The sequence below is a fragment of the Amblyraja radiata genome, chromosome 32 (genome assembly GCF_010909765.2).
Source record: "Amblyraja radiata isolate CabotCenter1 chromosome 32, sAmbRad1.1.pri, whole genome shotgun sequence".
Classification (NCBI taxonomy): domain Eukaryota; kingdom Metazoa; phylum Chordata; class Chondrichthyes; order Rajiformes; family Rajidae; genus Amblyraja; species Amblyraja radiata.
In genome coordinates this window covers 10,339,724-10,357,547 of record NC_045987.1, presented here as the reverse complement: position 1 = coordinate 10,357,547, position 17,824 = coordinate 10,339,724, and the positions used below count along the sequence as shown (strand labels likewise).

At 43.6% G+C, this 17,824-nt stretch overlaps 1 protein-coding gene across 5 annotated transcripts in view; it reads right to left on the bottom strand.

Moving 5' to 3' along the window:
* The window catches only part of LOC116990864 (torsin-1A-like), a 61,910-nt gene extending 44,499 nt beyond the window's left edge, over positions 1 to 17,411 (bottom strand). For 3 of the 5 annotated variants that reach the window (XM_033048943.1, XM_033048940.1, XM_033048939.1), the window contains exons 1-4: positions 17,191 to 17,410; positions 14,309 to 14,574; positions 12,275 to 12,450; positions 10,625 to 10,752 (exon numbers count right to left, since the gene is read on the bottom strand). In XM_033048943.1, coding sequence (XP_032904834.1) covers positions 10,625 to 10,752; positions 12,275 to 12,450; positions 14,309 to 14,574; positions 17,191 to 17,356 — 736 coding nt within the window. In that variant the 5' untranslated portion in view covers positions 17,357 to 17,410. Of the gene's footprint in view, positions 1 to 10,624; positions 10,753 to 12,274; positions 12,451 to 14,308; positions 14,575 to 17,190 lie in introns of all 5 variants that reach the window. The other 2 variants (XM_033048942.1, XM_033048941.1) reach the window with 2 other exon arrangements.
* Between the last annotated feature and the right edge of the window lie 413 nt (positions 17,412 to 17,824).

Below are 17,824 nucleotides of genomic sequence, written 5' to 3'. Positions count from 1 at the left end.
GTAAGGAGATTGCAGATATTAGTAGTAAGCACAAGGTAGTGATTGTGGGAGATTTCAATTTTCCACACATAGACTGGGAAACACATTCTGTAAATGGGCTGGATGGGTTGGAGTTTGTAAAATGTGTGCAGGATAGTTTTTTGCAACAATACATAGAAGTACCTACTAGAGAAGGGGCGGTACTGGACCTCCTGTTAGGAAATGAGATGGGTCAGGTGGCAGAGGTATGCGTTGGGGAACAGTTCGGGTCCAGTGATCACAATACCATTAGTTTCAATATAATTATGGAGAGGGACAAAACTGGACCTAGGGTTGAGATTTTTGATTGGAGAAAGGCTAACTTTGAGGAGATGCGAAAGGATTTAAAAGGAGTAAATTGGGACAGTTTGTTTTATGGGAAAGATGTGGAAGAGAAATGGAGTACATTTAAAGGTGAAATTTTAAGAGTACAGAATCTTTATGTCCCTGTTTGGTTGAAAGGAAATCGTAAAAATTGTAAAGAGCCATGGTTTTCAGGGGAAATTGGACACTTGGTTCGGAAAAAGAGGGAGATCTACAATAGTTATAGGCAGCATGGAGTAAATGAGGTGCTTGAGGAGTATAAATAATGTAAAAAGAATCTTAAGAAAGAAATTAGAAAAGCTAAAAGAAGATATGAGGTTGCTTTGGCAAGTAAGGTAAAAGTAAATCCGAAGGGTTTCTACCGCTATATTAATAGCAAAAGGATAACGAGGGATAAAATTGGTCCATGAGAGAGTCAGAGTGGCCAACTATCTGCAGAGCCAAAAGAGATGGGGGAGATATTGAACAGTTTCTTTTCTTCGGTATTCACCAAGGAGAAGGATATTGAATTATGTGAGGTAAGGGAAACAAGTAGAGTAGCTATGGAAACTATGAGGATCAAAGAAGAGGAAGTACTGACACTTTTGAGAAATATAAAAGTGGATAAGTCTCCAGGTCCGGACAGGATATTCCCTAGGACATTGAGGGAAGTTAGTGTAGAAATAGCAGGGGCTATGGCAGAAATATTTCAAATGTCATTAGAAACGGGAATAGTGCCGGAGGATTGGCGTACTGCGCATGTTGTTCCATTGTTTAAAAAGGGGTCTAAGAGTAAACCTAGCAATTATAGACCTGTTAGTTTGACGTCAGTGGTGGGCAAATTAATGGAAAGAATACTTAGAGATAATATATATAAGCATCTGGATAAACAGGGTCTGATTAGGAACAGTCAACATGGATTTGTGCCTGGAAGGTCATGTTTAACTAATCTTCTTGAATTTTTTGAAGATGTTACTCGGGAAATTGATGAGGGTAAAGCAGTGGATGTTGTGTATATGGACTTCAGTAAGGCCTTTGACAAGGTTCCTCATGGAAGGTTGGTTAAGAAGGTTCAATGGTTGGGTATTAATGGTGGAGTAGCAAGATGGATTCAACAGTGGCTGAATGGGAGATGCCAGAGAGTAATGGTGGATGGTTGTTTGTCAGGTTGGAGGCCAGTGACGAGTGGGGTGCCACAGGGATCTGTGTTGGGTCCACTGTTGTTTGTCATGTACATCAATGATCTGGACGATGGTGTGGTAAATTGGATTAGTAAGTATGCAGATGATACTAAGATAGGTGGGGTTGCGGGTAATGAAGTAGAGTTTCAAAGTCTACAGAGAGATTTATGCCAGTTGGAAGAGTGGGCTGAAAGATGGCAGATGGAGTTTAATGCTGATAAGTGTGAGGTGCTACATCTTGGCAGGACAAATCAAAATAGGACGTACATGGTAAATGGTAGGGAATTGAAGAATGTAGGTGAACAGAGGGATCTGGGAATAACTGTGCACAGTTCCCTGAAAGTGGAATCTCATGTAGATAGGGTGGTAAAGAAAGCTTTTGGTGTGCTGGCCTTTATAAATCAGAGCATTGAGTATAGAAGTTGGGATGTAATGTTAAAATTGTACAAGGCATTGGTGAGGCCAATTCTGGAGTATGGTGTACAATTTTGGTCGCCTAATTATAGGAAGGATGTCAACAAAATAGAGAGAGTACAGAGGAGATTTACTAGAATGTTGCCTGGGTTTCAGCAACTAAGTTACAGAGAAAGGTTGAACAAGTTAGGGCTTTATTCTTTGGAGCGCAGAAGGTTAAGGGGGGACTTGATAGAGGTTTTTTAAATGATGAGAGGGATAGACAGAGTTAACGTGGAAAAGCTTTTCCCACTGAGAGTAGGGAAGATTCAAACAAGGGGACATGACTTGAGAATTAAGGGACTGAAGTTTAGGGGTAACATGAGGTGGAACTTCTTTACTCAGAGTGGTAGCTGTGTGGAATGAGCTTCCAGTGAAGGTGGTGGAGGCAGGTTCGTTTTTATCATTTAAAAATAAATTGGATAGTTATATGGATGGGAAAGGAATGGAGGGTTATGGTCTGAGCGCAGGTATATGGGACTAGGGGAGATTATGTGTTTGGCACGGACTAGAAGGGTCGAGATGGCCTGTTTCCGTGCTGTAATTGTTATATGGTTATATGGTTAACTGTTATCTTCAATCTTTTCCCCATAGTTTTAGACACATCCATATTTGTTCCCCTTGCGGAATTTATTTCTGGGGGGTGTCTCCAAATATACAAGGGAGGAAGATTCTTCCCAGTTTTGATTTGTGCTCAGAACCGTAATGCCTTGACAGAGCTTGATGATTCAGGCACACGTCAAACGCAGGACAATTTTTTTGGACTTGAAATAAGATCTCTGAGGAAAGAAAATTCAGAGGATGCACAAAGTCCTCAAAAGCATTTCAATACTCATGTTTTTGGCAAAATCTGTAAATAGAAATATAAAACCTGTCATATGTTATAAAACACTGGACAGCGGGTTCAATGATTTTCAAAAGTGAATTGATTAAGTATTTGATACAAAAGATGACAGAGGTCTGTGAAGGAAAAGTGGGTGGAAGAAGCTGAAAAGAGAGATATTACAAGAGACATCATGAACACGATGGAATAAAAACAAGGCGCAACTCGGGAACATGATGGAATACTCCCTACTTGCCTTAAATCGGTGCAGCTCTTAATACCATCCATTACTAAATACTAATTTCCTCACTACCTGTATGTTCTATCTATACAATGCACAGCACTTGATTTGGCTGCTCCACTAACATTTTGGTGCAGAAGAGGTTTACCACAATTTTGCTTGCATTATAGAGGGTATTAGCTATAAGGTTGGACAAACTTGGATTATTTTCTCTGGAATGTAAGAGTTTGAAGGGGAACCTGACTAGGGTTGCTAACTGTCCCGTATTAGCTGGGACATCCCGTATATTGGGCTAAGTTGGTTTGTCCGCACTTGTCCCGTATTTGACTGCGACTACTCGGGTCAAGGGGACTGTTGGTTCGGAGCGCTGCGACTGGCCCCGTCTCACCCGTCCCGATGCAGTGCAGCCCATGGAGTGCAGCAGCAGTGCCTCGCCCGTGGCCCCGCCTGTCAACAGCCCGGCCAGCTGTCCGACCTTCGGACCTTCGCTTATTCCTTCTCATGGCTGATCATCGGTTCATGAGTTGGATGGGGTGCAGGATGTTGCATACAACATCGCGTGGCCTGGATCAAAACTCCTCAACTGGCCCGCCGGCTGGGATTTGTATGCAGTCCAGCACCCGGGCTAACTCATCATTTACCCAGCCACGGCCGAGTCAGTCAACGAATTGATATTGGGAATTTGCCCCTAATTTTGACCTTTTGTCCCTTATTTGGGAGTGAGAAAGTTGGCAACCCTAGACCTGACAGAAGTATATGAAATTATGAGAGGCATAGATAAGGTGGACAGAACCTTTTCTCAGGGTGGAAATGTCAAAGACTAGATGAAAGAGCTTTAAGGTGGGAGGATGGAACTGCTCCTCTGCACCTCAAAGACATGCGGGTAACTGCAGCATTACTTTCCTAATTTTGTATTCAATTCCCCTTGTGACAAGGGTCAACATATCTGTCTGTTCTCTACCTGTTCATGTGTCTGTCTAAATGGCTCTTAAATGACAAACCACCTGCACTTGTTTGTCAAGGTCCAAGTGTGCCGGCTTAAGATGGTCCACAAAGACAGTCTCATGCCTGCCGCCCATGTTGATGACAAAAGTCGTGGTGCCGTGTTGCAGAACCTGGAAAGGTCCCTCATAAGGCCTTTGCAGTGTTTGCAGTGGTGTATGGTGAGAAACCCGGCGAAGGAAGACGTACCGGCAGTCCTGGAGGGCAGGTGGGACGTACGTGGTGGTGAGTCCATGGCGGGACATTGGGACTGGAGAGAGAGCACCCACCTTCTCCCAGAGGCGTGTCAGCCTGGTCGTGGGCGGTTCCTGATGTCCACGTGCCGCCGGGATGGTGGGCGCGCTCTCTCCAGTCCCAACGTGACGACTCCGGCTCGCAGCACATGTAATGGGCTTTCATAGACCCGTTGTAATGGCTAGCGGTGAGCGTCCCTGCAGATGAAAATATAGGCACACGGTTGTAACACCGTGGGCACATGCACTGCAGACGAACCGTGCCTGGAAGTGGGAACTGGGGCCAACGTGCTCACCCTTTCTCGAAGGCTGGCCAGCAGCACCGGGGCTGATGCGACTTGACCGCGGGCGGCAGGCAGAAAATCCCCGGGCACCCACAGGGCCGAGCTGTACACGAGCTCGGCCAAGGAAGCAGCCAAATCCTCCTTCGATGCGGTGCATGTACCAAGGAGGACCCAGGGCAGTTGGTCCACCCAGTCCGTGCCCGTTAGCCGAGCTTTCGGCGCCGACGGTACCTTTCGACCTGCCAATTGGCCTGCGGGTGGTAGGCAATCGTATGGTGCAACTGGGCACCGTAGAGCTGGGCTAGGGCAGACCACAAGGAAGAGGTGAACTGGGCCCCCCGGTCGGTGGAAATGTCAGAGGGCACCCCGAACCTGGCGATCCAGTGGGCCGCCATAGCCCGAGTGCAAGCCGCGGCGGAGGTATCAGTAAGTGGGATCGCCTCTGGCCACTCCGTGAAACGGACCACGATGGTGAGCAGGTGCGTGGCACAGCGGGACTGTGGCATAGGACCTACAAGGTCGACATGCACGTACAGGAACCTACTCTCGCAGACCGCGAACTCCTGCACAGGGTGGCCGCACGTGTCGCTGGTGCCGCGCAGGTGTTCCAGCGTCTAATGGGCATGATCGGTTGGGGATTGAAATTTATTTACATCTACCTAGATGACATCCTGGTTGCGAGCCGCTCACAACAGGAACATCTCACACACCTGCGGACGCTGTTCCAGCGGCTTCAAGATCATGGACTTGTCGTCAATCCTGCAAAATGCCAGTTTGGCTTCTGCACTATTTCGTTCCGGGCCACAACATCACCTCGCAGGGCTCCACCACATTGCCCTCTAAGGTGGAGGCATCCGGCAGTTCCCTAGGCCGCTCACTGTGAAAGGCCTACAGGAGTTTGTCGATATGGTCAACTTCCGTTTCGTGCTGGCGGCGGCCAGAATCATGCGCCCCCTCTTCCAGTGGCTTGCTGGTAAGCCATGGGAACTCGTGTGGTCCACCGAGGCGGAGGCCACGTTCGAGGGCGTGGAGCCACCATGCTGGTACACCGTGGGCCACGGCCTCGACGGCTCTCAAGGTGGATGCCTCAGATTCGGCCGTGGGTGGGGTGTTGGAACAGCTCATTGACGGCCGCTGGCAGCCTTTCGCTACTTCCTGGAGGGCAGGCCTTCCCAGCCTTTGCCGACCACAAGCCCTTGACGTTCGCCTTGGCCAAGGTGTTCAACCCATGGTCCGCTCGGCAGCAACGACACCTGGCATTCGTCTCGGATTTACGATGGACGTACAGCACGTGGCCGGGAAGTGCAACACAGTCGCCGACGTCTTGTCCCGCCCGGCCCTCCCAGCTGTGGACCACGGTGTGGATTACAGGGAGTTTGCTGCAGCACAGTGCACGGACGACAGGATGGCGGACTACAGGACGGCCGCTTCAGGGTTGCGGTTGGCCGACGTTGACCATTCGGTCTAACGGGAGCGTTGGTGCTGTGCGATATATCCATCCATGGCCTGGCCCACTATTCAATCCGGGCAACTTCCACGCAAGTGGCAGACAAATTTGTCTGACAGGGCCTCCTCAAACAGGGCGCGGTTTGGCCTAGAGCCTGCGTCCCCTGCCAGACATCCAAGGTGCAACGCCATGTGCGGGCCCCGGTGCAAGAGTTTGTGGCTCCCTAGGGCCGCTTCCATTACATCCATGTGGATTTATTGGGCCCATTGCCGCCGTCCCGTGGCGCCACGCATCTCCTTACGGTGGTGGATTGGTTCACGAGGTGGCGTGTGGCTATTCCGCTGTCGGACACCTCCGCCACATCTTGTCCCCGGGCCCTCGCGGCCAATTGGATAGCTAGGTTTGAGGTTCCGGCAGACATTTCCACCGACTGGGGGGGCTCAGTTCATGTCCTCGTTGTGGGCTTTGCTGGCGAAGATATACGGGGCGCAGTTGCACCACACCTTCGCCTATCACCATCATGCAAACGGGCTCGTGGAGCGGTTCCACCGCCACTTGAAAGTGGCACTGAAGGCACGGCTCACAGGTCCGGACTACGTCGACCAGTTGCCTTGGGTGCTCTTAGGCATCCGCATGGCACCCAAAGCGAAGTTGGTCTACGGCTCAGTTTTGTGGGTGCCCGGGGATTTCCTCCCTGCGGTTCGAGGGCAGCTGGAAGATACCCCGGCCGTGTTGGCGAGTCTCCGGCAGCGAGTGGGCGGCCTGGCTCCTGTGCCTACCTCGCGGCATGGGACAGCCCTGGTCCACGTGCCGCCAGAACATAAAAACTGCTTATTTGTTTTTGTCCGCAGGGATTCGCATCAGTCCGCACAGTAGCGTGTCTACAAAGGTTCGTTCCGGGTGTGTTGCGCCCCGACGTTCCGGTTGGACGTTGGGGGCCGGGAGATCGTCTCCGTCACTCGGCTTAAACCGGCTCACCTGGATGTCGACAGCCCGGTGGTGGTGGCGTAGCACCTAGGGGCCGTCCGCTGGCCGATCCATGGCACCTGCAGTGCCTGTTCTCCCCGCACCTCTTGCTTCTGTTCCTCCCACACCGTCAAGGTCCCCTGGCTTTGTTCCGTCAGCCTCACCTGTACCGCCCGTCCCTTCTGTTGTTACCACGCGGGCCGGACGTCGGGTCCACCCTCCTGCTCAGTTCCGTACCTCGGGTTCTGGGGTTGGGGGTCCTGTAGCGGCCCCTTGTGGTGGACTCGTTAATATCGAACCCCCGCGATTGGCTGGTACGGTCACATGAGCGCGGGAGCTTCTTCGATTTTTTCTGTAACCGTTCATTCTAGCGCCACGCGAATAGATTACACATCATTAAAATTTGGCTGTCTATCTCGACTCGGGTGACTACTTTGTTTGCACAGCTTAACATCTCGACTAGCCAAAGTAGAATAATGAATTCTGAAGTATATCGACACAACCTGTCTGCTCAAGGTCAAACAAATGTCTCAAAACTCATTGGCCGGCGGTTCATTTTACGGCAAGACAATGATCCCAAACATACTGCTAAAGCAACAAAGGACTTTTTCACAGCTAAAACATTCTTGAGTGGCCAAGTCAATCACCCGATCTGAACCCAATTGAGCATGACTTTTATATGCCGAAGAGAAAGCTGAAGGGGACTAGCCCTCAAAACAAGGATAAGCTAAAGATGGCTGCAATACAGGCCTGGCAGAACATCACCAGAGAAGATACCCAGCAACTGGTGATGTCCATGAATCGCAGACTTCAAACAGCCATTGCATGCAAAGTATATGCAACAAAATACTAAACATGACTACTTTCATTTACATGACATTGCTGTGTCCCAAACATTATGGTGCCATGAAATGGGAAGACTATGTATAAGTACTGCTGCAATTTCTACATGGTGAAACCAAAATGTGTAAAAATGGCCTTTATTAAAATGTGACAATGTGCACTTGAACCACATGTGATTTTTTCTATTACAAATCTCAAATTATGGAGTACAGAGGCAAATAAATAAATTATGGGTCTTTATAAACTAATGTATTCTTGTTTTACAGCGCACTGTAAATATATAATGTTCCACCACCCCAGCACCAGTCATTTCAGATTAAATTACTTTAGAAATGCAATTCACAAAACAAATCCAATTGAAAAGAATCTGATAAAATAACATGTATTTTCACATGGTGACATTTTTTTTTTTTTTAATAAAACCTTTATACAGTGGAAAAAATGTAGCTAAAAATATCAGACTTTTCATGTTTTACCAAGTAACATGTGTTTATTTTAATCATGAGCCTGTCACATAACTGGACACTATAACAAAGTAATAAGATTATTCTGGTATCTGTATGAAATATTTTGTATAGTAAAAGTAATTGCTAAAACAGACACTCTTTGCCTTCTTAGGAAACGTATCCATCTTAACTGGCTTTAGTTAAAAACAAATATATCCACTTTACATGATTTGACCTGTAAAAATGTTGACACAAAAATATCAGTAAAGGCAAAACAAGAAAATTGTTGAACAAAAAGCCCATGTTGGATATGCTTTTTCACGTTTGCTACGAAGGAGAAATTGAGTACCTTGTGCATGAATGGATCGTTAGTGCATTGCAACATAAATTAGTTTCTTCTCGTTGTCATTTCTTTAAGTGGGACAGTGGGATTAAACTTGAACATAATACATTGCTGATTTCTTTGCATGGTTCCTTCGTCAAGAGCATTTACTCAATTTTAAATTTACACAAAAAGTGTATTTTCAAAGGTTCAATCTATGCAATCTATCAAGCTATGCAATCATTTTCAACTAATTACTTCCCTACTGTATGTATGTAAACATGTGTGAAATTCTCAATCTTTAAATAGCAGCTTAAAATCACTACAGGAACAAACTGGCAAATTGAGATAGATTGAAATAGCGCGATCCCCAGGTAAATCCATCAACTGCAGCAATCAATGACCCCATTATTTTTTTTATTATTAAAAAAGTGTCCAGTGTCAAAAAGCAAAATATATTCAATTAAAAAAACACACACATTCTACAAGTAAAAACCGACCTTGGTGGCTACGGATTTGCAGCCTTTGACTGAATAGATCTTTTCATTTTCTGGAAAGTATGTCATTTCATCAGCTACAGCAGTAATAATTTCCTCATTCGCCTGATAACCCCTGGCTACCAGTTCTTTCTTGACACACAACTTGACATGTTTATATTCCAGAGGAAGGAATGGGACAAAGTAGTCAATCACGTTACAACCAATGAGGCTGGTGTGCCAGAATCCACCTATCCAATGAACCAAAAATACATTAGTTTACAAAGATCACATCAGGCAAAGCGTCAAAATCATACAGCCATTCATATCTGAGCTCCGGTTATGTACCATTTCAATTTGCATGGTTTTAAAATTCTTCATTGCCCTAAACACATCACAGTCTACGTAATCTTGACCAAACCATAAATCCGTCAGAATCTCTATAGATCACCAGCTCTGGTCCTGCATATTCATTCCACCATTTGTTCAGCTACCAGCATCCTCCAGTTCCTTCCATTAACCTCTGCCTTTAAGATGCTTCATTGACCAATCATTTGGTCACCTGTGCTATTACCATTATGTGATTCAATTTCAAACTTTTATTGGATAACAATTTTTATAGAAGTGAAGCCTTTCCAATATTTTACAAGCTTCAAGCTCCTGCTGCACTGAATTAGCCTTCAACCAAACATTGTGGAAACTTAGCAATAAATGTCTGTGCTCCTGAGACTACAAGAAGAAAAGGCAATCTGCCAGTGCAGTAACCTTTGATGGAAAACAAATAAAACTGTAGATGCTGAAATCTGAAACAAAAGCAGAGATGCTAGAAGAACTCAAGCATTATCTGTGGAAAGATAAACCAGTCAACATTTCCAGTCAGTGATCCTTCCTCAGAAGAACTTTCAGCACTTTGATTACCCTCAAGTAGTCAATACTGGTAAGCACATCAATGCAAACAGGAAGCATGTCAGAATAGAATTAGATGTATGCAGCTCCCAAACCTGTCAAACCTGTATAAGGAATGCCATAGATGTGCACTGGTAACTAGAATACACATGGAAGTGGAAAAAGATACGAACAGATAAACAAAGGCACAATGTCCAAAAACGTCTAGCATAGCCTTCATAAAATTGACAAGGATGTTTAGTTTAGTTTAGAGATACAGCATGGAAACAGTCCTTTCGGCCAAGCCAGTCCACGCCGACCAACGCTCACCCATACACCCGTTCTATCCCACACACTAGGGACAATTTACAGAAGCCAATTAACCTACAAACCCGCACCTCTTTGGAATGGGGGAAGAAAGCAACACCGTCACAGGGAGGATGTACAAACTCCATACACACAGCACCCGTTGTCAGGATCAAACCCAGGCCTCTGGCACTGTACGGCAGCAATTTTACTGCTGTGTCACTGTGCCTCCGCAATGGTTGTACAGATTTCCAATTGGCGAACATATTTTGTTCCAGTGTTCTTCATTGCACATTCCTCATTTTAAGCAAAAAAGTATATATTAATCAAATTGTACAAAGAAGATTCGAAGTGCAGTTCATTTCAAACTGCCAAAATTTAGCATGCATACTTACTGTTTTTGTTATTGAAGACTGTGATAGACAGTTTACTTTCAAGATCTTTCAATTGAATTTCCTCCCTTTTGCTTCTTCTGCGCCAAAAGTCCAGTGCAATCTCAGTAATCCTCTCTCCACCGGCATTGCTGTTCATAACAAACAATAGTGATTTATAACAAAGAACCAAACACTAGCTGGCATAGTCTTACGGTGAGAGGGGAGAGATTTATGGGGCAAATTTTTCACTTGGAGTGTAGTCTGTGTCTGGAATGAGCTGCCAGAGGAAGCTGTAGAAGTGTAAACAATGATGCCTTTTAAAAGACATTTGGACATCTATATGGGTAGGAAGGTTTTTGAGGGCTACAGGCCAAAAGGACCAGGCCTGTATACCAACTTTGGTCAACTAGACATGATGGACCAAAAGGCCAGTTTCATGCTGTACAGCTCTATGACAATTCACAAAGGGCATCCTCTGGAGCTTGTAGGCTTTAATACACCTCAACTCAACAAAACATAACTACCCCATCCTTCTCAAGCATTTCTCCATCATGAGGCTCCAGAGAATTTATCATGAAATCTCTGATGGCATCTCACTGTAGTACTGATGAAGTGATGGAACAGTTAGAGATGTCTTCTTTTAAATAAAATGTTAAATATGTCCTCCAAGCTGATTGTCGAATATTCTATTGTGTTATTTTGCAGAAGACCAGGGAAGCTCCCTCCCGTGTCCTGACCAATACAAATCCCACAATCAATTTCAGGCACAGAAATTATCTGACTAATTATCAAATGTGTTTGAGAGAGCTGTTGTGCTCAGATCAGCTGGCCTGCTTCCTATCGGCAGCACAGTGGCATAGATATGAGCGCTCCTGCTTCAGCGCCAGTTGCCCAAGTTCAAATTTGATTGGGTGCTGACTGTGTGGAGCTTACATTCTTTCCTGTGACAACGAGTTTCTCACCGGGGTCTCAAATTTTCGCTCACATCCCAAAAATGTGCTGCATGGTTGGTTAATTAGCCTTGCTTGGGGTTGGGTGGTAGAACCTGGAGGGAATTAATGAGAGTTTAGGTGAATAGGGAAAATTAGTGGGGAGGGAAATGGGACTGTTCTGACTGGTCATAGGTTCGATAGGTTAAAATAAACTCCTTCCATTAGGAAATATGGAAATTACCACTTCCAAGGTATTTCATGGACTGTATAGTATTCTGGTCAGTATTATATTACAAGATATTACATGAATGCAAGTTAGAAGGCAGGAGAATGAGTTTGAGAGGGAAAGATAGAGCAGCCATGATTGAATGGCAGAGTAGACTTGATGGGCTGAATGGCCTAATTCTGCTCCTAGAACTTATAAACAAACACAAATATAGGTCTTGTGGTTTAAATTGAACATCATGTAAAATGGCATGCTTCAGTTGTTGCTCAGCTCTTAGACCACTGCTTGCTTTGTTGTCTGTTGTTCTACAATGACTGATCATGCATTACATTTATTCCCTCCATTATAATTTCAATAGTATTTACAATATATTACAAAGCCTTCAGTAAATGTGCAATAATTGTCAATAAAATAATGTACCCAATTACATTTCTATTTCAAATTCAGTATTGTTATTCCTTAAAGTTGATGATAGACTTTGTTCATGTGATTCACCATAAATATATCTTTTACCTCAGAAAAATGAAAATCGCCTTCCGGTACACCACTCCATCAATGTTATCATAGTACTCCAAATAAGGCTTAATGGCATCAATAAGGCCTGTTTGCATCTTGTCCATTTCATCAAAAATGAACATGGACCTGTCACACGTGGACACATTACCATGGATCCATTTCTGCAGCTGCTCCTAAGGATAGTCATTTATTTTGTATGAAATATATTCACAGAAGCAACAACTCTTCACCCCACCACCACAAATCCCCAAACACACCTATTCTCAACACAAACACTGTTTCATACAGCATCACTGAGATGATTATATATTATCCCCAAGTCAGGGTTGATGATATTACAGGACTTTGCCTCAATGTGGCAAGAACAAAAGTCACTATAAATAATTGTTTGGCTGCTGAAGACGAATAAACTTGACACTTGATATGCACGTATTGTTATGTAGCTGTCTGGTGAAGCAAGAAATGCAAGTGCAGAAGAGGGTTAGTTTTGTCGATTCTGCCTGTTTCACCCCATAAGAGAATATTTTTAATCTCTACTTGAATCACCCACTCCCACATATAGAATGTCTCAAATACATGTTTAATCTTATTACTACCAAACTTTTGGATATTGCTGCTTCTTATAAGGACCTCTGTTGTTGTTGATGCCATTTCCATGAAGAGACTAAAGAGCAATTTATTCCACAAATCCTTTAGCTGTGGGGCAACCATTTTTCAGGATGTAAATACAGTATCAAGGAGCATCCAGTAAATTAATATGCACTCAAGTGAATAAACTTCACATGAATTACAAATTTAAGCAGAAGTACTCGGCGATGTAACCAGAATCATTATTTGGATGGCAAATGGTCTGATTTAATGTGCTACCCATTCCCAATTTTCTTTCCTACATCTGCCAAGGTCCATCTCCAAAGCACCGTACCAGTTCCAATAGCTATCAGAATGTACCTACATCACATGTGTAGGAGGTTATTCTCCCTGATACCAGTCAGGCATCAGAAATGAGTCTGATCATCAAACATAGCCAATTTATCAGTATATGAAGCTTATCTGTCCTGCCTAACTCAAAGGCACCAATCTGCATTATTGCTTCTCCCAATGTAAGGGTGGGTGGCCTCAATGTGTTATGAAATTTTAAAAATGAAATAACTTTTATTTTCATCAATGCTACATTTATTGCTTGTAATACAATTGGCTCATTTTCTAGCACTGTGATAGTCCCTCGTGAATGATTTTCAATAATTGCCTTAAATCTAGCATAAGGAAAGTCTTGTTAAGTGTTGGCACTATAACCTTTTATGATTAAGTCCCATCAATTGACCAAAACAAAATTGATAACATATTTGTCAATTCCTCAATGAGTATGCTACCAAGTTTTCTGCACTGAGTATTTAGTGCTCAACGTTCAGTTGGGTGGGATATCGTTTGTTTTATCTTCTGTAATCTTATGACCACCCAGCTAATCACACCAAGTCACTTTTGGGGGCATTTTTTCCCAATGTATTACAATTGCTTTGTTTGAGAACACTCCTCTCAAATGCCTTAGGACTTTTATACTACGTTAAAAAGGCACATTACAATGAAGCTATTGTGATGACATGCAGGAGAAAATTTGAAGCAAATAATCAGTATTGTTTTAATTTATGTAATGAAACATTAAATACAAAGAACTGATTTTAATGCACCACTTTAATCTCAAGGGTTGGAGTTTGTTTAACTACTTATATTTTTTCTTATGCATTCACCAAAAGTCTACAATTAGATTAAAACCATAATTCACTTGGTGATCCATTATTTTATAAAGAAACTTTTTAAACTGCATGATTAAAACACAGCATTCACCATGCACCAAATTTCCATCATTTCATTTATAATCCTTCTGAACACCTTAATTAAAATGTATAACTCACTGCTGATATCCAATACTCTCTATGCTACACTTCACGTTTTGATTCTTTAACTGCGAGGAGCATTGCCCCACACAAAATATCCCATCTAGCAATTTAAAATGTATCCGTACTCTGATGTTACCTTATAGTGGCTGAGATATTTAGTGTGAGGGAAGTGCACAGTGGAGATAAACAGATGAACATATGCACTCTGCAGTCCATTCGTGTAAATGTTCTCAGCTATTATTTTACTAATCAGGCTTTTGCCTGTCCCAGTCCAGCCATGTAGAGCCAAAGCTAGAGGTTTTTTAGGGTTTGGATTTGTGAAGAAACTATCAACAGCCTTCAAAACAACTTGCTTGGCAATATGTTGTCCAAATAGTTTGTTATCCAAGTCCATCTTCAAACCTGGTTATGGAAATAAAAGGTTCAGATTATCACACAAAGAACAAAATTCTTTAAAATGCAGAGCTTTACAACTGATACACATTTCCCACATTTTTATTGCAGAGCCAAAGGGATGTTAAAAATTTGGAGATATGATGGCCTCTCCATCAGTACATAAAGCAGAGGCACTTTGCTTTCTAATGTGGACATCACAGATCCCAAAGCATGAGGAAAGGGGGAATTATCCCTTGTGTCCTGGCCAATGTCTACCCTTAAGCAATGACCGAGTCATGATGCTCTTTGGTGCATATTTACTTTACACAAATTGGCTGGCATATGAAGCAGGTTTGTAATAGAAGCTATACTTTATTGGTTAATGAACCACTTTGAGATTGCTCAAGGATATGAGAACAACTATACAATTTATTATTTTACTTCCTGTATATCTCTGCCTCGTATAGAACATGCCTCAGTTGTTACAACTGCAGGAGCTGATACTGATCAATTTTCCAGCGATTCATTGCTTAAAAATGAAAGCATCCTATTAATGTGAAGTTCTTCGGTCCGAGTACAGTCCAATAAAAACACAATCAATACCCCACCCGATAAGTCAAGTCAATTCAAGAGAGTTTATTGTCATGCATCCCAGATAGGACAATGAAATTCGGCCTGTTCGCAGAGCTCGGATTCAGTCACGGGACTTACTTACCATCACCCGGCGGGGTCCCAACATCGGAAGCCTGGATCGCCTCAGCACAGAGGGAGAACAAGGAGAGAAGAGACAAGGACTTATGACTTTTGCCTTCCATCACAATGAGGAGGTGCATGGTAGACTCACTGTGGTGGACGTTACATCTGTGTTTATTGTGTGTTTTGTTATTTTATTCTATGTTATGACTGCAAGGCAAACAAAATTTCGTTCAGACTGAAAAGTCTGAATGACAATAAAGGAATACAATACAATACAATACAAAATTCTTGCATTGCTGCAGCACAACAGGATATGGTAGTCATAAATACAGATCAGATCAGTGTGTCCATATACCATAGAATACATATATACACACACATCAGTAAACAGATAAAGTGCAATAAGTTGTTATAGTTCATAGTTTGTTTGAAGTTGTGTTTAATAGTCTGATGGCTGTGGGAAATAAGCTGTTCCTGAATCTGGATGTTGCAGATTTCAGGCTCCTGTACCTTCTACCCAATGGCAGCGGAGAGATGAGTGTGTGGCCAGGATGGTGTGGGCCCTTGATGATGTTGGCAGCCTTTTTGAGGCAGCGACTGCGATAGATCCCCTCGATGGTAGGGAGTGAAAATGTCTAAATTCTGACCTCGGACTGTTTCTGTGCTCAGTTACACATCTGCCATTAAGATTAAGAGACTGTATGAAGCTAAAACAAAATATGTGAGTAAAGAATAGAACAACATGTTGATTGGTGTAGAGGTTTATCGATAATACTGATAGAGGTGGATGTTTCATGTAAAGATGAGTTCAAAATCATGATCGATGTGGTCAAATTACATGACTTGGAAGCGGGGCGAAAGGGAATTCATTCCCTTTGATAGGAGATATAAAAACAAACATTTTAAACATTGAGATTGGTAAATAGTGATGTACAGTGTAATCTTGACACGTTGGTTCATGTAAATATGTAAATAAGTGAGTACCAGCAATTGGGAAAGCAAATGATTTGAACATCGAAGGGCTGAATGGTCTCCTCCTGCACCTATTTTCTATCTTAATTGCAGAGTTTTTCGTATTAGTTTTAGAGATAGTGTATTTTGGTCCACCAAGTCCATGTTGACCATCAATCACCTGTACACTAATTCTATGTTACCCCACTTTTGCATCATACACTATAGGGGCAATTTACAGAAGCCAATTAACCTACAAACCGGCACGTCTTTCGAATGTGGGAGGAGACCGAAGCACCCGGAGAAAACTCATGCAGTCGCAGGGAGAACACGCAAACTACATACAGACAACAACCACAGGGTGTGGAAGTACAATCTCATTTTAGAATTACTGATAACTAGAGCCACCATCTCAGACAAATAAATGAGGATCACAGCCAGAATCTAGCAATTAGACACGCGCATGGATTTGCAGGGAATGGAGGGATATGGGTTACATGCAGGCAGAGGAGATTAATTTAACCCAGCATCAATGTTCAGCATGCATATTGTGGGCTTTAGGGCCTGTTCTTGTGCTGTATTGTTCTATGTTCTGTGAGCATTGGAGGTCAAGAGAGACCTAATAAAAGTATATGACAGGCTTTCTGTGGTGTACTGTTTTATTTATTTATTACATTATTATAGACCTCTTGACCTCTCAATGACCTCTTTTCACTCTCCACTCATCAAAAGAGACAAATAAAGTTAAGATTAAATAAATCAATTTCTTCTCCCTATTATATAGAGCCAAGTTATTACTGGCTTATTACTGGATTTGTATCAAAACCTGAATTTGCATTGTAATTCCCATCAGCAAATATGTGTTGTGCATTGTTCATTGTCACAACTACCCTGGGGAGAGCAGACGTGTTGCAAGGTGGCCTGAGGCATGCGGATGCAACACAAATAAATAGCCGGTGTATGTTAACGTGGCGGTGAGATGTCACGACCATTTACCTGTCAGGTTGAGTTTCACGCCCTCGTCATCACAACACACCTGGAACTTGCAGTACAGTTTGGTGAAGAGGCCGGTAACAAAAGTGCCCATACCGATGGGCTCCACGACCACCAGAAAAGGAGTGGACAAGAGCACGAGCAGCACAGCCCGGACCATCACCTTCATGTTGTCGGTTTCCTGGCGGCCGCCCCCTAACAGGCGACGAGCCACAAGACCCCGCCTGACAACGCAGCGGCCAGCGAGCCTTGACAACCCAGCGGAAGAGCAGGCAGCGTCACATCCGCCCCTCTGACCTTCCCCCCCCTAACCCTCAGCCAGACATGTTTGTGAGGGGCATCCACACAGGCAGGAATATGGTGCTGACAACAGTCAACTGGTCCCTCACTCTCACTCTCTCTATGTCTCATTTTCTGGAGAGTTGGAACTATTCAGTAAGTCCAGCAGCATTTGTGACGAGAAGGAAAAAAAAACGAATACGTTTTTGAACGAATACAATTAAGATTATAGAACTCCATCTAATCCAATCAACATATTATTCTATTCCCTACTCACCTATTTATTTTCGTTTCATTTTACGTGAATCTACTAATAATATGACAATTTTCTGGATGAGTTAACTGTTATCTTCGATCT